We start from the raw sequence: 24,413 nt of genomic DNA, 5'->3' as shown, positions 1-24,413 counted from the left end.
CAACCGGAGGCCAGGCGACACCCAAGCGCCTAATCGGCGAAGTCTCAGGTAGGTTTTCGCCCAACCGCAGCCTCACCACTAAACGACAGGTCACAGTCCAGGAAGCACTCGGAGTCCACCGCATGAACCCAGCTGCACTCTTGCTACGCAGTTTAGCCAGCCCGGGCCTGGGCCTTCTCCCGCACTTCCAGGCTCGATGAGGTGTTCCCTCACCTCGGCCCTCAAGTCCAAGGTGCGGTGCCAGCGGGGTCGCTCCCAGTGCCCTCATTGCTGAGACAATGTGGACCCGGGCACAACTTCAGACTGGTAGCCAAGAGCCCCCAGCTCCAGTCAGAGAGGCACGGTGATCACTCTGGGAAAACCCACGCCCAAAGCTCCTCGCTCCAGAATGGGTTCAGCCTGCTTTTAATAGGACGCAGAGCTATCTCCGATGCCCCTCGGCAGAAGGGAGCCTCCGGTGGTTCATATCGAAGATGCGTGTGCTATGTAAATGCGATGGTCTGGCGGGGACGAAGCTTGAGCAAAACTCGTCCACTCACTCCGCCATCTAGGCCACCAACATTTTTGGAAGAAAACCTTTTTGCTCATGGCTGGTTTGCAATTTTCTTAACCAATTCTTAGAAAAATATCTGTTTCAGACTGCTCTTTAGTAATTTACAAAACTGGGGTACCGTTGCAATCCCAAATATGTGAGGAAAAGGGGTATCGATTTTGAGCCTTTCATATGTAGAAAATGAATTATGAAGACTTAAGTACCACCTTTTTCGAATGTGAAAACCAGATCTTAGAATCTTTGGGGAAAGACGTGGCAGACGTGTGCTTACACATTCAGTCATTAGCCATTGTTGTTCTGTATTCATTCATATATTTCTTTATGGTTACTGATGTGTACTTTTTATTTTTTGCAGATTATGTACAGTGTCCTTACTGCCAGAGAAGATTTAGTGAGAATGCAGCTGACAGGCACATAAGTTTCTGCAAGGAGCAGGCTGCCCGCATTACTAATAAAAACAAATTAGCCACTGACACAAAAGCAAAACCAGCTCCTCGACCACAGGTAAAAAGGCTTCAATGTTAGAGATGCTTTCTAGATGTAAATATAACGGCAGTAGTATAATTTAAGGATGCAAACAATAGCAACTGTAACTTACTTTATTTGTTAAATTCACTTTTTATTTGCCAAAGTCTGCCCAGAATAAATCAGTACTCTGCTGCTTCACCTGTTGCCCAAGTCTTTGACATATGCTTTCTGAAAAGGATACTCCAATTCCAGAGCATTTGAAGCCAATATTGTTAAACAAATCATTTGACCAATCTAAAAAGGAACAAACGTCGATTAGGGAAGTCAACATTTTGATCTCCAAGAATGAACAACCTCTCTCCTATTAGATGATGTTAATGTCTTCTCCTGCAGATTTGATTAAACTGTGTATGAACTTCTTTGACAGTGCTCCTCTCGAGTAAAAGGAAACTATCTCTATTCAAGGAAAGAAGATCTTCAAGAGCATTTGCTAATAATTTGGACAGTCACCTTCCTTCTCCACTGTTGATCTTCTTGTGGGGGCCATATGAGAGTCGCATTTTCAGTGCCGAGGCCACTCGCATCAAATCTGTTATCAATAAAGGCAAGAACCCCCTAAATAACATTTTGATGTAGTGTGGTGAACAATTTTTCCCCCTCATTTGGGTAACATGATCCGTCTGTCCATTGAAAGAATTTGCTATATTTATGGTCAAGATGTCAAAGTTAGCAAACATTCATTGCCTCTCCTTCCTGACTCACATAAGAATCCGATATTTTATGCGAGTCCAAGGCAAGCAGGCTCCATTTTCACTCAGTAAAGTATTAAGAGATGATATCATAAAAATTATTAGTAAAGTTAAAGCTTATGAACTTTTCATTGACCCAGTTTTGGGGTCTAATGTTAAAGACCTGTTCCATCAGCTCGTGTCGTGGGACTAAACTACTGAGTCTTGTTTTTTTGCCAAAGAGTGTTCCCTGACTGACTCAGAATAATCCAAGTCGGTCTATTGTACAAACCTTCTACAGATCTAGAGGTTCCTGCCTCAGGTCTTCCATCCCTTGCTTAAGGTATGGAAAGTTGTGTTACAGTGCAATTACTCAAAACAATACTAATAGTGATTGTTTAATGAATACCAGTCAGGGTTCAGATAGAGGGGCAGCACTGAAGTCTCCTTGCTCCAGATAGTAGATGTGGCACTGCACATTTCTGATGCTGGCAGGTCTTGTCTTCTTGTTCTTCTCAACCTATGATCAGCATTCAATACTGTGAAACATTCCACGCTCCTTATGAATCGCAGTGCCCGAACAGAAACCAACTTCTAGTCAACCCGAATGTGACAAAATCCAGAATTATTTTCTTTTTTTTTTTTTTATGTTTGAAAAGCTTTATTAAAGAAATTGATAATACAAAGATATCAGCAGGAGGTGAAAAAATAATGAAAATAAAAGAAAATATAAAAATATTAATCAAGCCAATATCGGATACAAAGAGCAAAAGCAATTTGTAAAATTTTTGGGTAAAGGGACAAAGGGAGAAGGGGAAGGGGGGAAATAAAGAAATAAAAGGGAAAAAAGAGGAAAAAGTTTAAAAGAGCAAAATTATAAACAGTAAATTTATGGAATCAAATTAAATGCTGCAGATAAAGCAAAAACAATGTTCAATTCAAAAAGGAAATATGATCACAAAGAGGCCCTGTAAAGAAAGATAGAAGAGAGGGTAGAAGAATGGAAAAAAAATACATCTTCCTCAAGGTGGTTTAAAGTTTTCTGAGTTGACATGTGAGAAATTCTTCAAAGCCAGCCGATCCAAATATGAAGTAAGAGGTAACCAGAAGAGATCCCTGTTGTGAGTGGGACTGGAGGAGAAAGCAAAGGCAACATCAAGTCTGTGAAAGTGACATAAAGTATTCCACCAGTAACGTATGGAAAGCTTGGTAAGGGATTTCCAATTAGAAGAGATGTGTTGAAATGCAAGAGCAAGCATGAGATCAAAGAGACCATGAGAATGTGGAGGGAGATCTAAAGAATCAGATAAACTACCAAGAAAAATGAGAGGAATAGAATATGGAACTGAGAAAGAGAATATACGAGAAATGTACAGCCAGACAGTACGCCAAAATTGAGAAACTACTGGACATAGAAAAAAGAGTTGAAGATCAGCGTTAGGAGAGCAACATGTCCAACAGCTAGTCGGGAGAGGCAGAAAAGCGTGCTAGAGAAAGGGGGGACAGATAAAGTCTATGATACAGAAAGAATAAAGACTGAGACAGAGAAGCAGAGCGAGAAATTTTCAAAGATCTCAACCAAAGTTTATCCCATAGAGTAACCGACCAATCACATCCCAGATCAGCTTCCCAAGTGAGTTCCAATTTAGATTTTGCACGATCCGGATTAGGAGAAAGGAAGAATTTGTAGATGAGAGAGGCTTTAGGGAGGGTAGAAAGAATTTTGAGGAGGGAGTTTTGGGATTCAGAAGGAGGGGCAGGAGGGAGAGAATAAAAAAGATCAAGAATAATTGTCATTAGTGTAACAAATTTCTGCAAGTAGGAGCGAGGGCAGTGAAAGGATAATTGAAATTGAGGAAAGGAGCAAGGTGCACTACCATCGAAGATTTGATTAACCCATATGATACCTTTTAGTCTCCAGGATTTCCAAAAGATGGGTCTGTTATTTAGAAGGATAAGCGAGTTGCACCAAATAGAAGAGTTCAAAAAGGACTCACGAGTAATTGAGGTAGGGCCAACCAAAGGTTTTAAGAGAGAGGAGGTATATCTGAATAAGGGAAATGAAGTATGGGGAGCTTTGGCAGAGAAGCGTATAATTTCACTAAAGGAAAAAGGTAACAGCAATGTTTGTTCAATGAGAAGCCAGAGAGGAGAGAAAGGAGAATAATCTGAAGCCAACCATCGAGACGCCTGGCGTAATGAAAAGGATTTATGATAGAGACGAAAGTCTGGTAAGTTAACACCACCATTAAGTTTGGGTTTTCGAAGAGAAGCTAAAGAGATTCTAGACTTCTTGTTGTTCCAAAGGAATTTTTACATATGTGAATCAATTCGTTTGAAATAGATTGCGGGAATATGAACAGGTAACATGGAAAAGATGTATATTAAAATAGGGGCTATCATCATTTTAATCAAGTCCAATCGTCCCCACCAAGAAAGAAAGAGAGGGTTCCAGGAGGAAAATAACTGTTCGATACGAGACAAGACTGCGGACATGGTCAGGTGAATAGAAGAAGAGAGAGAATTAGAAAACCAGACACCTAGATATTTAATCTTCGAGCTATTCCAAGCAAACCCAGTGGATGAGAAGAGGTGAGGGAAGCAGAATTTAGTAAGAGGAAGAATTTCAGTCTTTTATCTGAATTAATTTTGTAACCTGAAACCTGTGAAAATGAGTTGAATTCAGATAGCAAAGGAGGAATAGAAGTTTCTGGAGCAGAAATGAACAAAAGAATGTCATCTGCATACACAGAAAGCTTCAGTTGGTTCTCCCCATAAGGAAAGCCTGAAATAGAGTTGTTGTTACGAATAGAGGACAGAAAGGGTTCAAGAGCCAAGACAAAAAGAAGTGGAGATAAAGGGCAACCTTGACGAACACCTCGTTGAAGAGGAAAATATGAAGAAACCTGTCCATTAACTAATACCGAAGCTTTAGGTGCAGAGTACAGAAGGGAGATAAGAGAGATGAAATGGGGGCCAAACAGAAAAGACCAATCAACTCTGTCAAAGGCCTTCTCAGCATCAACAGAAATAGCTGCTAACGGGATAGAAAGGGATGAAACTTTGTTTAAAACATTGAGAAAAAGACGAGAATTATCGGAGGTAAGTCGGCCCTTGACAAATCCACATTGCTCCTTACCAATAAGATGTGGCATGAAAGGATCTAAGCGTAGAGCGAGAACTTTGGCAAATAATTTGTAGTCTACGTTAACTAAAGAAATCGGGCGGTAATTCTTACAAAATTGGGGGTCGCGTCCATCTTTAGGGATAAGGCATATGGTAGCTTCTTGAAATGTACCCTCTGCCTTACCAGACAAATGAAACAATTGAAAGAGCGATAAAAGTTTGGGAAGTAAAAGATCAGAAAAATGTAAATAAAATTCAACTGAAAAACCATCTGGGCCAGGAGATTTACCTTTGGCGAGGGTAGACAGCTGTAGAAAGCTCATGTAATGAAAGATCAACTTCGAGGTCTGGAAAGTTAAGAGGTGGGGTCTGGGGGGTAGGGAGTTTCTCAATATAGGCTTGAATAAGAGATGGAATAGGAGGCGATTCTGCCATATAAAGAGCTCGATAAAATAGCTGAAACTAGTCAAGTATGTCTTGATCTTTATGCAATAGAGTGTTGTCAGAAGAGTAAATGGAATCAATTAAGGAGCGTTCTTTGCAGGATTTGAGGTAATTAGCTAAAAGTTTCCCTGCTTTATTGCGTCCCCCATAGTAACGGGCACTACAACGAAGAAGTATCGATGAGGCATTATCAGTAGTGGTTTTATTAAATTTCATCTTAGTGCGAATAAGATCTAGAGGAATGGAGTTAGTTGAGGAAGTATAGAACTCGTGCTCCAGAGATTTAATACGAGCTAGTAAGATCTTGCGCTTCTGATGAAAGTGTTTCTTCTTCTTAGACACAAAGTCAATAATTAACCCTCGTGCGGTGGCTTTAAAAGTATCCCAGAGAAGATGGGTTGAGATATTGGGGTCATCATTGAACAAAAAGAAATAGTTAGTAAAAGAGCGAAAAGAAGAGGAGAAAAGAGGGTCAGTAAGTAAAGAATTATTAAAGCACCAACGGGAAGACTTGGAATGTGGGGGGAGCAAATCAAGGTCCGTAACAATAGGGGAGTGGTCCGAAATGAGGATGGTTTCGATAGAAGACGATAATACATTTTGGGATAAGGATTGAGAGAGAAAGATATAATCAAGGCAAGAGAAAGATGCATGAGGAGGAGAAAAAAAGGAGTAGTCAAGAGTATCCGGGTGAGAGATTCTCCAAGAATCAATAAAATGAGATTGAGAAATAGTGTCAAGAAATTGCTTGTGGGGTTTGTGTGACATGTATCGAACAGCTGACTTACGATCAAGAAACGGGTCTACAATCTGATTACAATCACCACCAAGAATGAAGAAGTCATCTTTATATTGAATACATTTGTTAGTGATTAAGGGCCAGAAAGACGAATCAAGTTGTGTAGGACCATAAGCATTGAAAACAGTAAGGGGTATAGAGTTGATTAGCAACTTAACTATTATCCATCTACCGTCATTGTCAAATTCTTGTAGCAGGACTTTACATTTTAATCTCTTATGACATAAAAAAGCCACCCCATTCTTTTTATTAACAGAGGGAGAGAATAAGTCCGAATCCACCCAGCCTCGTTTTAGCTTAAGAGACTCAGATTCAGTGAGATGAGTCTCCTGTAGGAGAACTATATCAGGGTTGTACGAGGCTAGGTGGGAAAGGACTCTGTCGCTTGATGGGGCTATTAAAACCCTTTACATTCCAGGAAATTACTCTGAATTAAAAAAAAACGAAATATTAATAGAAGCAAAAACTACAGCAACAAAGAAAGAGAAGAAGATATCAAAAAGAGACAAAATAAAAGTATGAACATAGGAAAAGGAATCAAGGGAGAAATGAAAAAGATATGAAAAGAAAGCAAATGAAACTATACGAATAAAAACAAAGGGTAATAGCGCAAACGGAGAGAAAGTGAATGCAAAAAACAGGGAAAGGAAAGAAGAGGAGGGGAGGGATGAAGAGAAAAAGATACAAGAAGAGATAGTACATATCCAAAAAGGACGACTGAGAGAAACCTACCTGAGGGGAACATAAACAGGACAACGGGGCTATGGCAACACTCAACAGGATGAACCGCACCAGGACAGAGGCGAGACGAATGGAAACACATTGATCAATCTGAATGAATAAATAGATATAAGTAACGGTAGGAAGAGGGAAACACATAAGAGAATACATAAGCATAAAATATTATCTAACAAACAATTGAAAGTAAAATGGATACTGGAACATAGAGAGACATTTAAGAAGACCAACCAGAAGAAAAAGTAAACATTGAAAGGAACCATATCAAAATTCGTTATAGTTCAACAAGAGGCAAAATCACCTGTAACAAGCACAGGTAAAAACAGAAACCTTATCTGAAGAAAAAACCTGTAAGAAAAGGGAGAGTTAAACAGTCAACCACAAGCAGAAGCGGAGGTATCCATGCCACTGTTGGTCTGAATATGAATAAAGTTTCTAAGTTCAGCAGGATCTTGAAAAGTCCAAGTTTGATTTTGGTGAGTAACCTTGAAGATACAAGGGTGAAATAGTCCATGTCTGGCCCCAAGAGAACGTAGAGGAGTATGAAGGCTCAAAAACTCTTTTCTTCTTGCTGCAGTGGCATTAGAAACATCTTGGGAAAGAAACACCCTCTGACCCAACCAGGAAATATGGCGTTTAGATCTGGCTGCAGAGAGAACTAGAAGAAGATCCGTCAATTTCAAAAAGAGAATGATGACTCCACGTGGTTTAGCTGAGGTCGATGAACGAGGACCAAGCCCATGTGCCCTCTGGATACTAAGAGAAGTGGTAGTGGGCATGTCCAAAAGTTTCGGGAGGAAGGAGGAGAAGAATGAGACAGGGTCATCCCCTTCCAGAGACTCCGGCAGACCATAAACGTGTAGGTTATTCCTCCTATTTCTGTTTTCTAAATCCTCAGTGTGCTGTTGGAGGGTGAGAGCAGACTTTTCCAGTGAGGAAATGCGTTGAGAATTGGTTTGGATCTCTGGAATCTGCTGCTCCACAGAAGAAATTCTGTTTTCCATAGTTGACCATTTCTCCTCAAGAAACTGCATTTTGTGATTGGTCTCCTCTACGAATGGGCGTAGAGCGCGTATCTCCTCTAAAAGTAACTCCATAGATATAGAAGAAGAGGATTTATCTGGAGGAGGAGAGTCTTGTTTCAAGCGTTTAGTTGACGTGGTAGGAGGAGAAGCTTTGTTCGAGATTGGCTGCGACGAAGAAGGGCGATTGGGGGCAACACCCGCCATGGGGTCTGCAGTAGAAGAAGAGCCTGTAGTTGGAGAAGAGGAAGGTACTGTCACAGGAGCGCTCTTCGAGGGCACAAAAACGAACTTCGGGTTACGTAGTTTGCCCATAGAGAGCTCAGATGGTGGACTGAGCAAGGACTGTTGTCAGAGGAGACCACTTTAATAAACACAGTGAAAAGTAGCCAGTATAGTAGAGGCAGGACCGTGATAAAAGTGTGGAGGCACTCACTGAAAATGGTGACTGTGGGCAGCTGATAGAAAGTTCACGAAACAGGCTTTATTCTAAGTGAAAAGAAAGTTAGTGAGAAAAATAACAGGGACGTGTCCAGAGGGCTCTACAACTCCAATGTGTAAAATAATGCCAAAGGTCCAGGCATGGAAGAATGACGAAAATATCCAGGCAAACCGAGAAAAAACCTGACTGAACAATATAATCAGTATTGTGTGTTGAACCAAGGATCTTTATGCATTAATCCTTGATGAAGTGGCAAGAAAGCAGCATTAAATATAAACAGGGGCACATTGGTGAAGGAAGAGCAGTCATTAAAAGTCACAAACCTTCATTAGAAAAACGAGTGAAGGCATTCCTAGGCTCGCACTGACATCGTGCTAGCGAGACTCATTCCTCAAAATGGCAGACGCGCTGAGGAAAATCGAAGGCGCGATTAGAAGAGAAGATTTGGCAGCATTAAAGTTGAAACGAAGGTCTCACCAGGTACACATAATGCTCCGATCCCAGAAACTGCCAAGGGATCGAGGAAAGGAGCTCGGAAGATGGCAGCAGCGTGAAAAGTCCGTCCCGGCGCAGCGGAGCTCCGGACATAGGCGGCCATCTCAGTCGGCGTCAAAGCCACGCCCCCCAGAATTATTTTCTAACTAAAGTTGAAGACATCATTCTGGCTATCAAGAAATCGCGTATTGCCCCTTGCCTACAACCAGTTGAGGAGGAGTTCCTTGGTTCCCTGAAAGCCCCCTTCTATCAGCTCCCGTTGCTTGAACCAGCGGCTCTAGCTCGTATAGTGGCTAAAGTGAAATCCGGGTCCCCGGAGGACATCCGTTCCCCCCCCCTCCCCCCATGGTGTTCAAGATGATCATCCCTCTGGTTGAGACTGAGGTCCTGTCCGTCCTGAATTCATCTTTGAGTTCTGGACTGGTTCCTCAGAAGTTCAAGGAAGCAATAGTACTTCCACTGCTGAAGAAAGCCGGGGCTGATGTTAAAAACCTGAAGAATTTCTGCCCCATTTCCCAACTCCCGTTCTTGGCTAAAGTCCTTGAACAGCATGTGCTCCAAGCCCTCGCATCACATACTGAGCAACACCACTTGCTGCACCACCGGCAAGCAGGGTTTTGAGCACACAACAGTACTGAGTTGGTGATGCGCTCAGTTTTGGACGATTTACGGCTTGCAGCAGATAAAAAGATCCATTCTGCTCTGATCCTGCTCGATCTCTCAGCCGCCTTTGATACGGTGAATCATGGGTGGCTACTGTCCCGTTTGCAGCAGCTGGGAGTTACAGGGATGGGCCTTCAGTGGTTTACTTCCTTTCTGGAAGACCGCTAGCAGAAAGTCCAGCTGGGCACCCTCACGTCCAAGCAGGGCACTCTCCATTGGGGGTCCCACAGGGTTCGGTGTTGTCCCCCCTGCTCTTTAACATCTATCTCCAACCCTTGATTGAGGACCTGGCCAAGTTAGACTTCCAGGTGTTTAATTATGTGGACGATACCCAGCTAATAGTCCACATTGAACACACCTGTGACTCACAACGGAATGTCCAGAACATCCTCAGTTACACCAGGAACTGGATGACTCTGAATTCTTTAAAAGTGAACCCTGACAAGACCGAAGTTCTGGTACTCTTTCCAGACTCTTCCCCTTGGTCCGGCCTGTTCTGGCCTCAAGAGCTTGGCGCCACCCCCACGCCAGTATCTGCCGTGAAGAGCCTAGGTATCAAACTTGACACTGGACTGACCATGAAGAACCAGGTTTCCGCTGTGGTGGGAAGCTGTATCAGATTACTGCGTCAGCTCCGGAAGCTATCGGCCCTTCTGTCATCCTCTACCATGCAAACGGTGGTAACTGCTTTAGTATTGTCTTGGCTCGACTACGGAAATGCAGTGTACATCGGGCTCCCTATATCACTCTTGAGGAAACTTCAGGTAGTCCTGAATGATGCAGCAAGGCTGATATTTAAGCTGCCTCGTAAAACGCATGCCATTCCCCTGCTGCGTCATTTGCATTGGCTACCTATTAAACAAAGGGTAAGCTTCAAGGGCCTGTGCATTGCACACAAGTCCCTGTTTGGTGAAGCCCCCAATTACATTAAACATCGTCTGAAGCCCTATGTCCCGGGCCGCCACCTTCGCTCTTCGCAGGCTAGTTTCCTCACCTGCCCCCGATTTAGTATGACAACACTGGGGGGCCGTGCCTTTTCAGTTTGTGTCCCACAGATGTGGAATAAACTCCCAGAGGTTCTGCGCAAGGACACAAATCTTCTTTCATTTCGGAGGAGGTTGAAGACCATGCTATTCCTAGAGGCCTTTGTGTAGGCTTATGGGGATTAGGCCAACTCTCAAGCTTTCTGCCTGGTTATGTCTGTTGTCTAAGAGGAAGCGCTTAGAGACCGTTGGTGATTAGCGCTATACAAATAACAACAAACATAAACATAAACCGTGCATGCATGGGAACTAATAGAGTGGTACTCTGTTTCTTTTACTTCATGAACCAGTCGCAGCAGATCAAATTCAACATTTGCCTTTATAGTTCAGTTTTTTGGCTTCATGGTCACGCAAGGTTTGATACTGGCCTAGACTAATTTCATTCTTTATCTAAAACCCCTTGGAATCCTCCTCAATAATCCCTAGGATATTTATGTAGATGATATACAATTGTGTCATAAGATTGCCTCCTAAAACAGTGTCCTACATCTCAAATTGTTCGAATATTCCATAACTTGGTGATCTCTTGCTTTTTTAAATTAAATCCTTTAAAAACCCTATCACATCCTTGCATTTGTCTTTACCAGTTCAATCCTGGATTGACTTGTTTTTTCCATCATTGCAAAATTATCATCATCAACTGTGCAAACACCTTTTATGTTATTCTAGATGAAAGGCTCAACCATCAAACTCAAATCCATGCATTGGTCAAAACTGTGCATTTTCAATTGCGCCCCCTCTAGGGGATTGGTCGGTCTATCCCAGAACAAGATATCAACATTGTTGTCTGATCACTTGTAATGGATTGATTATAAAAACGTTTTTGTCTCGACTTCCAAAATACTCCTCAGTAGTTGCATGCTTTGTTGCTGGAAATAAAGATTTGACCATAGTACTTTGGTGCTGATAATGTTTCATTGGCTTCCTGTGAGCAATATAGAAAATGACATGCTTTACCTATACCCCTTGGTAGCTGCAACAAAGCACTTCTCTTGGAGAATTCAGGTTTCAAAAACAGAATGCACAATTGTGCTACTAGATTATGGCTAGATTATGACATTATCTCCCACCCAGGTTTACGACTCCCCAGCACCCCCCTCATACTAGTTTAAAGACTGAACTGAAACTCCTTGTATTCCAGAGACGCATCTTCCATTTCCTATTGACTGCTATTGCTCCCTTTTTAAACCACTCCTCATTCTTATGTGTATGCATGCTTTTAGCCCTCAACCCCCTCTATCTCATGTATCTTAGTTAAACTTTTTCCTGCCTCTCTCCAATCTACAGTTTAATCCCACACTTCAGTTCTCAGCATTTTACTCCTCTCTGCATCCTATTAACCTATCCTCCTAGAATACCAACTATTTTTTTGGCACCTTTTCATCTTATCCGGGTCACCAACTTCACTTGATTTCAGCATTAATTGTATTTTCGTTATTGTATATTTTCCTGCTGGGACTCTGCTGTTACTTTCATTTGATACACCTCATCTTATTTCCTCACCTATATTAGTTCTCGTCTACAGAACTTTTGTTGTCTGTTGTCAGGAACTATTGTCAACAATAAAAAACGTAGAGTGGTTTTGAGTCAGCCCTTACTGATGTTTGGACAGTTTTCTTGTCTAGCTCTTTTTTGCTGCTCTTGATTAAATGGCTTTCCTCCCTCGTGTTTGTTCAACCAAAGAAGCATTTTGGTCTCACTATATTTTGACTGGATGGCATGCATCCTTTCACAGCTGACCTCAGACCTTGCCTTGATTTACATATAAAGGACTATTTTCTCTCCCTGCTTTTTTCCACCGCCCTCCTATTTGAAAACACCACGCTACCTCCACCCCCAGCACCCACTTTCCCCAGACCAAAATGTGCCTGCAGTGCCTACAGCTTCTTTATTGGTACACTTCCATCTTCTAATAGTTTTTTAATCATTCCAAGATGATTGCACATGCATATATCCTCTCCAAGCTTTGTTCCCCACCTACTATACTCACCTCCTTGTTATTTCCCTTCTCCGCTCTTATCTCACTCTGCCATTGAATTCCCCACTCCCGTCAAATCATTTCACATCAGTTCATCACCCCTGGCTACTTGGTGCATTATCTTGTGTGAAATTCAGAAGGAAGATCTGTAAATCCAGCTCTGTGGAGGCTGACGGAGGCAGCTCCTCCAGTAGCAGTTCCTTTCAAGCCAGCTGCCTGCACAAGACATGCTTCTCAGTAGGTGCTCTGACCGAGCTGTCTCACAAAGAGAAGCCGCAGCTGGACAAGCAAATCAATGAGAATACAAGGCAGACAGTACGAAACTGTAGACTCCTTCTTTTCACACACGTGTGATTGGCATTGCCATTCGGTATTCGAATCCCCTAATAGTTTCTGCAAGTATGATGATTGCCTAATGCAGCATTGGGGAATTATTACGACATTCACCAGCTAGAAATAACAGTAAAGACTGAGTCTCCTCCATTTCTGTTTTAGGTCTCGCCTGAGCCAGAGCATGCGCTGCTCTGGCGAGACATTTAGTGAGTGGACTTTAAAAAGCCGACCACAGCTTTTTGTGTGGCCTAGAACGTGCAGTTACGTGCACAGTTACGAGCAGAGGTGCCATCTGGCTTTCCTCTCTCGTCATGGCTCATTAAGTGCATCGCTCGCAGGCACCCTTACAGCCTGCGGTCGCGATCACTTTCACTTTGAAGGCCGCGCGCGTCACTTTCACGGCCGCGCGGCCAGTGCTTGTTTAACCTGTTTGTGAAGTGGGCATTCCTGCCTATCTTGTGTTTCCTGACAGCAGCCTCGCCTGCGGCCACACCCCTGAAATTCTGGTAACCCGTTCGGTGGCGGTGAATACCTGCCCGGTGACTTATTGTCACCCGCACCTTTGGGCTCCAAGAATAGCTCGACTGAGAGTGCGAGCGGAGGGTGGCTTTGTTTGGGGAGCTGTGGTCACTATGGTTGCCCGCTCAGCACTCCTCGTCTCTTGAGCTTCAGTTGAGCCTGAAGAAGAAGTTGGCCTGATATATGCTGTCCACTAGTTATAGTGGGCACCCTGTATCAGTCCAAACAACGCCTTATGGTGATGGGTTAAAGACGACCTTTATTGAAAGCTATCCTTGTGGTATCTATGGAGTGCAGCCTTCAGGCTAAGTCTGGAAGGAATGTAAAGCAGCTTGTTTTACCAGTCTATAATCTCTTGAATGACCAAATGAAAGGACAACCACACCAGGTATATATTTACAATATATGTATTTAAGATAAAACACACCCCTCTATTCTCTTTATGAGGCTGGAGTTCGAAGTACTTAAGTTATAAGTCCGTATTCAACAGTAAAAGCACAAATACACGTTTTGGCCCTAGGGGCGTACCAAACCATATACCAATAAAGTGGTACAAGAACCACGACTGAACTAGACACAAGGCCTAGAGCCTGTAGAAGTGCTTGGACCACAAGGAACCACCCAAGGTAGTGACACAGGGAACCCACGGGGGACGCGTGCAGTGTGAGAACACAGTCTCGAATCGCCGTTAACTTCTATGGGGAAAGTCGCGGTTGGAAAGAGTTTAAGGACACTTAGAGGACGACTACAAGCAAACCCTTTTGGACTTAGAGGTGTCTAGGGCCAACACCCACGGGAGCACCAGAGTACTCGAGTTACCTCACCCAGGGAAGCCGGGTGCATAGGTGTCAAATGGTGTCGGGTCGCGGCTTCATTTTCAATGGAAGCTGGCAAAGAAGTGCTGCTGCCGTGAAGTGAAGTGTCCGGAGAGATCCAAGCCTGGATCGAGGATGAAAGGAACCTGAAAGCAGAGGGGACAGAGTCTGGGTCACTTACCAGTGACCAGGGGCACGATAGTCCAATGCCCACAGGTGTCGGGTGCTTCAGGTGAGTTGACGGGTGTCAGCCACCAGGTCCAGGAGGCGTCGACGACGACCAGGAGCTGGATTCGAGCTGACCCACAAAGTCTGTTGAGTGCTGCGGTGTCGGTGACCAGGATGGACCCAACAAGCCTTGGCAACGGCAAGTCAAGGGGAAGCAGAAGAAAGACGTTGGTGCATACCAGCATGGTCTGGGTGACTCGCCCAGCGAGGGTAAGTCTGGGCACGTCTGGAGCAACCAGGAAAGCCCAATCAGAAAAGGAGTTGCCTTCGTGAGGACCCACTAGCCAAGAGGCTAGCGATCGCGAAGGAGCCTCGAGCAGTTGCACTAGAAACTGGCCCACGGGTCACTCTTGGAGTGAAGGCCAGAGATCTTCGGTGCTGTAGATGCCCAAGGCTGGGGCTACTCGGAGCCCAAAGCACAACTTCGAGGAAGTCCAGGAAGATGATGGACCGGCAAAAGATCACGGTGTCCAGGGGTCACGGTTCCACATCACCCACGATAGCCACGTGCCTCAGCTTTGCTGTGGACTCAGGGTAGCCTCTGGGAAGTCTGGAAATCCACCTCTGGTGATGCAAAGACTTCGGCGTCCGGCGGGAGCTTCAGAGTTGCAGACCGGACAGTTGCTTCTTTGGTGCCTGCCAAGCAGGGGAGTCACTCCTTGACCCAAACGGAGATTTCTTCAGTCTTCTAGCGAAAATAGAAAGTCGAAGGTCCAGGATATATGTTGCAGAGTTTCGTCCAGGGTAATCTAAAGTCTCAAGGACTGGGTTCCCATACTTCTACTAAGTTTGGGGGTTGGACATATTCTAGGGACCCACCTATGGGAGGGTTTGGAAAGAAGGGTGGTTACACCGTTTTCCTTTGTCCAGTTTCGCGCCAGAGCAGGGGCAGGTAGCCCCTGCAACCGGTTTGAACTGGACAATGCACAGGGACACCAAATGCTCCCCCAGTGCAAAGCACCAGAGTGCTCCCGCCCAGCCCCAATACACATCTGCCTGTCTGGGGAGGTGGTTACACCTCCCTGGGACAGGAAACCTATTGTCCAGGCCTCCCCTGCCGGAGTTTCGGTCAACAGCAGGAGGCCAGACCCGTGTCTGTGGCATCCATTTTGTGATGCCAGGGCTTTAGAAAGTCTTTACCGGGTAGACCAGTGTGAACATGTCTCTCCCTCTAGAAGGGTGGAATGCTACCCCGCCGCCAGAACTGGCGGGGGTAGTATTCCAAAGTGTTTTGACACCAAACACAACATGTTTCCGTGCAGCTAGTCCAAAGTTAGCATTTACCGTGAGGTTATAATGCACTTAAGAGGATATGGTCAGGCTGCACCACAAACCGCATCAGAGAAGGTACTCCAATCGCTGCAGAGGGGCTCTGCTCATGCAGGGGCACCCTCTCGCATAAAAACCAAGCACTCTGCCTTCAGGATTGTTAAGGCCTGCCATAGGAGTGACTTATAGGTTTTATATGTGTGTGCAATGGTAGTGATATAGGTAGCCTATACCACAGTGAGGAGTGCATGCACCACCTTACCCAGGCTGCAGTAGCAGACCTGTGGTGTCATTTCGGAGTGCTTCCCAGGGGTGGCATGGTACATGCTTCAGCCCCTGGTAGGCCTCTGAGGTACCTATGCCCTGGGTACATAATATACCATTTACTAGGGACTGATAAGGCACTCCAGAATCCAATTGGAGATGTACCTAATGTACATGGAAACCATTTTAGAGAGGAAGCAGCTAGGCTGGGGTCCTGATTAGCAGGGCCACCGCCAGACTAAGGTCGAAAAACAGTGAAACACCAGCAAAAAGTTGGGGTACCCATTTGAAGCGGATCCTACTCTCCTACAGAAAGTCATCCCGAGCATAGCGCTTGAGATGAGAGCCTAGATCTTTCGTAAATTGGCGCTGCGCTAAAGATGCAAAATAGTCATTTGAAATCTCCTGTTGAAGGTGTTTGTCGAGGACACGGCACCCGCTTTGTACTTCCATTGTAGTGGTTTTGCCTGGGGCTTTTAATCATTAGTGATTTTTTTTGTGCGGTTGTAATGCTTTGAAATTTAGCTTTTTTTGGTCTTAATTGTAACTTACAAATATCCCAAGTGCCGCCGCAAAGCATTTTTGCAGGTGATTTAAATTGATTTGTTTCTGTATAAAAACAAATTCAAAATGTCCTTGTGATAGATAATTGTGATTCCTGAAGATTTAGTTATCGGCCCAGAATCACACGTTTTTAAGTCAAGTGAAGTGCCATAGCCGGGATTGGAACCAAACTCCACCAGTTTCAGGTTCCACAGAGTCCTTCATCCCTGACCTCATCGAGGTCAAGACAGCGTTTGGAGGCAGTCTAGCACTGAAAGAAGCACGCGCCACTCGTTTTGACATTTGTCCTCTCACCCTTTCAGTTCGTGTGATGGAAGCACAGTTGAGGGCCTACTCATTGTCATTTACCAACAACATGCGTGCATTCACACCGGATGCTCTGACCTCCTTCCCAGTGTGCTTCGAAGACGCGGTCAGCGTTAGCTTGGCATCAGCAGGCTGGCAGCGGGTTTCAAAGATGCCACCTTAGATGCCAGATGCCTGCCTGTGGTCTCCAAAAGGTAGGGCCTCTTGCGTAAGCCCCCCTGGTGATAATAAGAGGTGAGCGCAGTCCTGAAAAAATCAGGTGACACATTCCGTAGAAAGTTGGTTTCGTGGGACCAAATTACTCTACTAATCCTACGTTTTTGCAGCATTCACCGCATGCATTCTTTTAACCCCTGAGCTAGTTTTTGCACTCAGTACCTATGCCGCTTTAGTTTGATATTGTTTTCTTTGCCTTGGTGTTCGGTGTAGTGCCTAGATTCTGTCTTACCAGCTCGCTTTGAGTACTTCGAGGAACTGCAAACATATGGAGACTAGAAACGCAATGGAGAGATGTTTGCAATAGAGAACATCAAAGCAAGCAGGGTGAGCAGTGCACAAGTATCGGGCTATGACTGTTGATTTTGTTTCCTTTTTTTGCTGTCCCAAAGTATTACATCCATTGCGTGTCACCGTTTATTTCTACTCATTTTATTGAGAATATTTGTCTAGTGCCAACTCAACTGTGGGCTCAACAAAGCGCTCGATGTACGTTACACCAAAAGAGCGGAACAAAAGTTATTCCAATAACTCATTTGAGGACATTGGCAGTTTTTGACTACTTTATTTTACGACGAACAGGCCCCTTTCGAGCAAGAATTTGCGCCAATGGTCACCATCTGCACCCAAGCAGGGGCCAGCCGCCCCTTAGATCCGAATTGGGCAACTGGTCTCTGAAGCCCTGAAATATATGCGCTTGAAAACATTTGTGTCTTGGGGCAGAAATTAGAACTGTGTCCTTACCTTGAGGACCCCTTCCTTTCCTGGCGTCTCTGCTGCTGGTCGGGTCTCCCTCCCGCCGCCGCGCTTGTTACTCTCGCGGCCGCTGTGTGGAGGGGAGACCACAACTCCCAGACTCCTCTGCCCCCAATACCGGAAGCTGTCACACCGGCAGTCGCGCCTGGGGGCGCCTTAAAAGCATCTACACTCCCGGTGGAGCGGGCGCTTGAAAACATTTGTGTCTTGGGGCAGAAATTAGAACTGTGTCCTTACCTTGAGGACCCCTTCCTTTCCAGGCGTCTCTGCTGCTGGTCGGGTCTCCCTCCGGCCGCCGCGCTTGTTACTCTCGCGGCCGCTGGTTGGAGGGGAGACCACAACTCCCAGACTCCTCTGCCCCCAATACCGGAAGCTGTCACACCGGCAGTCGCGCCTGGAGGCGCCTTAAAAGCATCTACACTCCCCGCGTCGCGGGACTGAGCGCGGGCTAAGCCCAGGCAAAGGGCGGGCCCTCTGTGGCCCTCAGAGGCCAGAGGAGACAGGACTGGGCCATTCCCTATGCGGCTGTACCCCGTTGCCAACTTCAAATTGCCTGCGAGTGACAATAGTAAGCTGACTTGGTCAAGGCCCCTTACCAGGCTGTCACGTATATTCTCAACTGTATAATTATATGTGGTTGTTCATCATACACGCTACGTGCATTTCGATTTTGTTAATGCACTGTTTGTAACTTGTACTATGAGTTTGCCTGTTTCTAAAGAGAAACCATTGGTGGGAGGATTTGTCAATCGAGGGACATTAGACAATTTTGTTATCAGACCCACTACAGGAATAGATAGGGACATTGTTCTTGATGAGCTACGGGCCGAGAGACGACGTTCTGTTGAGCATGTAAAAAACAGCAGTCTATCCCTGGGCCCCTCGCAGCTAGTGATGTCATCACAACTTAGTACGTCTCGTGGAAGTGACGGCCATGACGCTTCCTTCGGTGGCGGCATGCCCTTACTCCTCCGAGACATTACTCCTCCACCTGATCCAGATAATGAGCAAATTGTAACCCTATCTCCTTTTTTGAGTAACACCATATCTGAAACGGATGTTCTGTCGGATGAATTACTATCCTCTGTGCAGATTGTTCAAAATATTACTAATGTCCCGAAAAGCTCTCGATCACAAGGCTCCCCACTGAAAAAAAGGAGGACGAGGGGGAGCCTAGTAAAGAAAGATAAGACTAAAAAAACCAAATCTGCCAACTCAAAGAACCTCACAACAAAAGTGTCCACACCAGCTATATTGGCTACTCCTTTACACCTTTTTTTAACTGAAACGCCAGACACCAATTTATTGGAGAACATTGACAAATTGATTAGATCTTTCACGCTGCCATTAATAGAAAAATTTAAAATAATAGCCCGACAATTGGTGAACTTAGAACAGGCAATTGGGGAGATTAAGGAGGGAACCAAGGAGTTATCAAAATTTTCAAAAGTCCCTCCATCTATTGTATCGACTTTAAGTACCATTAATCAAGAGGGATTGACTGTTAGAGCCAGCAGCCAAGTAAAGCCAAAAATTCTGAACGTGATTTCTCCTCAAAAATCTCGTACAAATCTTCAATTTAAAGAGAAAGAGGCAGAGGCGGGTGGGAAATTAAACACTCAATTAAATCCTCAACAAACCACTTTAATACGAACTGCGAGTGAAGACCCTGTAAGGACACCTGTCCCTAAAATTCCTAATGTAGATCTTCCCCCGGAAGCAGCTCCTCTTGTGGTGGTCCTCACGGGAGTTCCTCTTTTAGAGGACGGAAAAAGAGAAGATCACAGCCAACTAAAAAACAAAGTCATATTTTGGCTTAGGCAGAATCGTCCACTTCCCCCAGATATAAATGGAGAAATCCTATCTGTTAGGCGTCTTTCCTGGTTAGGAAGTAGGACAAAAGATATCATGGGGGATATCAGGGCAGTGAGACACATCCTAAATTGGTCTTCTCTCAATTCTTCCAACTCAATTGAGGTACGTGACCTGACCTATTTTTATCCCAGAGTACATCCCTCTGTCGAAAATAACCCGAACTTATTAACTCAAAACCTGGATGATCGCAATAGATTTTTATTTCAACATCAGGATGCCCATCCTAGGCTTTCCTACAATCGTCAAGTTGACCGTGTCACTCACATATCTCAACATCCGGAGGACTGCTTTAGGCCCCCCTTCTTAGGCCAGAAAGAATACTACAATTCTTCTTATCAACACAGGAACAATGTTATAAGGCCTCTTATTCAAAATCATAAACATCGCTCTGTATCACAATTTTACCCTCAGCCCGATTGTCCCATCACTCCAATTTACTATCAGACTGGTCATCCAAGGTTTTCATTCCAACATCAGGACGTTCGTTTCAGGCCTTTATTGCCGCATCAGGAGTATCGTCCTGGCCCTTCATCTTGCCACCAGGATGACTATTTCTTACCTCTTTATAACCGCTATGCGGAATTAACAGGCTTGTAAGGAGTGGATTGACTGAATTTATGTGGAGTAAAAAAAGATGTTATTGATAGATCTCAAAAGGTGCCCCCCACTAGTATAGAAGTTAATTTTAACTATTACGCACATTTCCCAGGTCTCTAACCCAAAGCGTAACCCAAATCAGTCGTCATTCATTGATTTACCACCCAAGCCCATAGTTTTAAATCAATCTGAACCTATTTTGCCTATAGAACAGGATCCAAATTTTAATCCCATCGTGGGATATGAGTTAGGCACGCAGAAATGTTTAGGGGAGGGGATTAAATCTCAAATTGTAGTATTATTCTGGAATATAGCAGGCCAACGCTCAAAGGTCAGCAATGATATATGGAGGGATTTTAGTTCTAAATTTGATGTCTTAGCACTTCAAGAGACCTGGGCCATTGATGCGATTCACATGGAAGGTTTTCAAACCTATTTTACACCTGCCCAACCCTCCATCTCAGGTAGAGCGAAAGGAGGTCTAACAATTTGTTTCAAACCTCCTTAATATAAAGAAAGTAGTCCCCATGAACCTGGACCTAAGTTTCCAGATCCTTAGGCTGACCTTAAGTAATAGGGACAGCTTCGTTATAGTGAATTTTTACAATAACCTCTCTGATGCTGAAGCAATCACTTTGGTATCCCAGATGCGGTTTATATTAAAAACCAGAATTAGGAAGACAACAAGTGAAGAGGTAATTATCTCCGGGGGGGGGGAAGGGGGGGGGGGGATTTCAACCTGGGTCCATGTCACTCCACAAACAATAAGAACATTTGTGGCATTTTTGATTAATCTGGAAATCCAATCCCACATTTTAGACACTCTGTCCTAGGTAATTACCTAAATGAAACCCTATTTGATCTAGACCTGGCTCAGGCAAACACCCGGAACGATAAGAAACTAATTCCGGCTCCTACTTTTCATGGGAGAGGATACTCGACAACTATAGATTACATTTTGGTTTCAAATGGCGAGAGGACCCAAGATGCTGGTTTTACCAGACATTTAATCCCGCTTAGCGATCATTATCCCCTCAGCATTTCCCTCTCTCTGACCTATAAACCGAAGAGAGGCCTGGGAACCATCCTATCGCAAAATAACCTGGTGCTTAGCAGATTGAATGGTTACGCACTTAAATGGGGGAAAGTAGACCCAACAGAGACAACTAAGCAAGTGATAATGAGGGCTTATTCATCCATCATGAAATGTCTTAATCCACATACCACCCACTCAGAAGTCATTGCAAGCTTTGAATTGATTGTCAGGGCGATCAACGAAGTCCTGTGGGTGGAAATAAATCATACCTCAAAAAGGCAGAAAGGCTGGTTTTATCATGACTGCACGGTTGCATATTCAAATCTAAAAACGGCATTGAGAAAAACGATTAGGGTTCCACACGAGATATCATTACTAAGGAAAGCCTATAACTCTGCATTAACAACTAGGAAAAAAGAACTAAAAAAACAGCTTTGGGAGCAATTGCATGAAACCTGCTCCTAAAAAAACATGGCAGCTTTTTGGCAAGTGGTAAAGTCTCCTTTCCTAACTGAAAACACACATCATGCTAAGTTAGATCTAGCAATTTAAGAAAAGGAATGGGTTCTTTACTTTTCCAAGATTTTCTCAGCTGATAGGGAGTCATTCGAATTGCAGGACTTAGATCATCTGAATCTTAACCCCTTGAATGATGTAGCTACCATCTACCCTATTGATCTACAGTTTTCTCTGGAACAAACCGCCTCGGCCCTGAATGCAAGTAAGAACAGAAAGGCACCGGGCCCAGATGGTGTGCCTATTGATTTATTTAAAAATCAAGCGGACCTCTGGACCCCTATTTTAACCAGAGTCCTGAATGCATCCTGCAAAATAGGTCTATTACCATCATGGTCAAAATCCGTACTAGTCCCCATCTTTAATAAAGGTGACCGGGAGTCAGTATCCTGCTATCGTCCAATCTCTCTTTTAGACTCCCTGGGCAAGATGGCGGGTCGAGTCATTTTAGCGCAGTTACAAGATTGGGCGGACGATGGCAGGATTATTTCAGATTTACAGTACGGGTTCCGCCAGGGCCTGAGGACCATCGAACAGGCCCTAAACCTTTTGCTTTTGATTGATAAGTATGTGTACATCAAAAAAGGAGACCTGTATATGGTCTACGTGGATTTATCGTCCGCGTTTGATTGTGTCTCCCATTCTAAACTCTGGGCTATACTGGCTGATATGGGGGCTCCCTCGAACTTGCTTATGTTTGTTAGGGAACTTTATGCTAATGCCACCGCAAGAGTGCGCTATGGGGTGGGGGGAGAGTTGACGGGCGCCTTTCCAGTAGAAAAAGGGGTTAGGCAAGGATGTGTCCTGGCCCCTTTTCTTTTCACATTGTACACAAATGGGCTGGAAAAAGAGATGTTGAGGGGATCCCAGGATCTCCCGATGGTAAATAAGCAACCAATACCTGCATTACTTTATGCAGACGACTCGGTCATATTGGCTCGTAGCCCCCGTGAACTCCAAAAAAATTTGAATAGATACTCGACATTTATGGCAAGTCTTGACCTGAAGATAAATATAAGTAAAACCTTTGTCATGAGGGCAAGTTCTTGCCACAAAAACACAACTAAAATGAGGGGCATCTATCTGAATCAAGAGAAAATAGCCACCACTCAAACATATTCTTATCTAGGCATAAGAATGGATCACAAATTATCCTGTAAATCGGCCGTAGAAACTCAAACTTCTCTTCCTAAGAACAGTAACAGCCCTTCTCAACTTCACTAGGAAACTGGGAAATAGAGCTCCAACTGAAATCATCCAGATCTACAAAGCCAAATGTCTATCTGTGGCTTTATATGGGGCGGGTCTTTGGGGATTTGTGAGTACGGCTAGTATCCAGAAAGTTGAAAATTCGTTTTTGAGGTTTCTTCTTTCAGTTCCTGGGAGTACTGGCACTTTTTCATGCCACACAGAGCTGGGTCTTGCTCATGTGGCGGACCTAGCTAAAGTGGAGCCACTTTTATTATGGCGTAAAATATGGTCATCAGACAAAGCTACCCTCTCCAGTCTCTCCTGTCTGACTGCTTAACCATGGATAACGTTCATAGGTCCAAGTGGCTGCGGTACATTGCAACTTTTCTTCATGATTTGGGCTGGGATAAATACTTTCATAATCCCTCAATACGTGAGGTTACGAGAAAGATCTTAAAAACTAAAGCTCTTGCCCATCTGGAGGAGATGAGACTATTGAGTGAAGTTGTCAAACCGTCTGTCACTCAGTCTAATGATACAACTGGTACCCACAATACAGCTGGATCTTCCTTTTAATATCACAAGCTATGAGCGCTACCTTTTGGTAAGATTTAGGATTATTTTTTTCCATCGAATAGTCGCATTTCCAGTGCAAAATAATTGGGCCAAAACTCTCTGTTTGCCCTTGTGATCTTATTTCCCCACAATCTACTCTGCATACTGTTCTTTTTTGTAAATTTTTCACGGAATCTAGGAAAAAACTGCTTATTCCGTTTTTGAGGTGCACTGGTCACAGACAATGTCATCCAGCTTTACTCTTTTTACAGATGTTGGAGGGAGAGCTGTTGGTATTTACAGTAGCTAGTTTCTTGAAATCTGTTCGCTATCGTAAGAACTTAGAACAAAGAGCTACTGAGACCACTTAATGTTACTATTGCGATAACTTTTATGGTTTTGATGTGATTGTAGAAATGTTTTAAATCGAAGATTTTCTTTTTAATTTGTAAATGATCATGTTTTCTTTTAAGATTGGTAATTTTATTGAATGTTTCTGTTTTTATGAATAACTATTCTTTTTATTGTACGCTTTTTATGATTTGTAACAAAAATCGAAATAAAGTAAGATTGAATTGAATTGTATACGTTTAGTACTTTTGTTTTCTGTAATAACGTTATCTTTAAAGGTCAAAATACTTTTTCTTAATTTACTTTATTTTTCAAGCCCCTGCACCTTCGGGGGCAAATACTAGCTATGTCTCCCAGCGCTATATGTTTGTGATAAGGGATGGCACCTTTCGCAAGCACACACTATCAGGAACGTTTAACCTCCCTCATTGCCTACTTTAAGCTTCCTTACTGTGCGTGCAGAATAATCGTTTCAATCGGACGTTCACCAAGCAGGGCGAAACGTGTCCGTGATTGTGGAACG

At 44.0% G+C, this 24,413-nt stretch overlaps 1 protein-coding gene across 2 annotated transcripts in view; it reads left to right on the top strand.

Annotated features, from left to right (window-relative positions):
• ZC2HC1A (zinc finger C2HC-type containing 1A) overlaps positions 1–24,413 on the top strand; it is a 338,183-nt gene that overhangs the window by 195,180 nt on the left and 118,590 nt on the right. For both annotated transcript variants that reach the window (XM_085605382.1, XM_085605383.1), the window contains exon 5: positions 909–1,057. In XM_085605382.1, coding sequence (XP_085461508.1) covers positions 909–1,057 — 149 coding nt within the window. The remainder of the gene's footprint in view (positions 1–908; positions 1,058–24,413) is intronic.

The sequence above is a fragment of the Triturus cristatus genome, chromosome 5_1 (assembly GCF_964204655.1).
Source record: "Triturus cristatus chromosome 5_1, aTriCri1.1, whole genome shotgun sequence".
In the NCBI taxonomy this organism is placed as follows: domain Eukaryota; kingdom Metazoa; phylum Chordata; class Amphibia; order Caudata; family Salamandridae; genus Triturus; species Triturus cristatus.
Note: the sequence above shows the minus strand (reverse complement) of the source record. Positions and strands in the feature narration are given on the sequence as shown.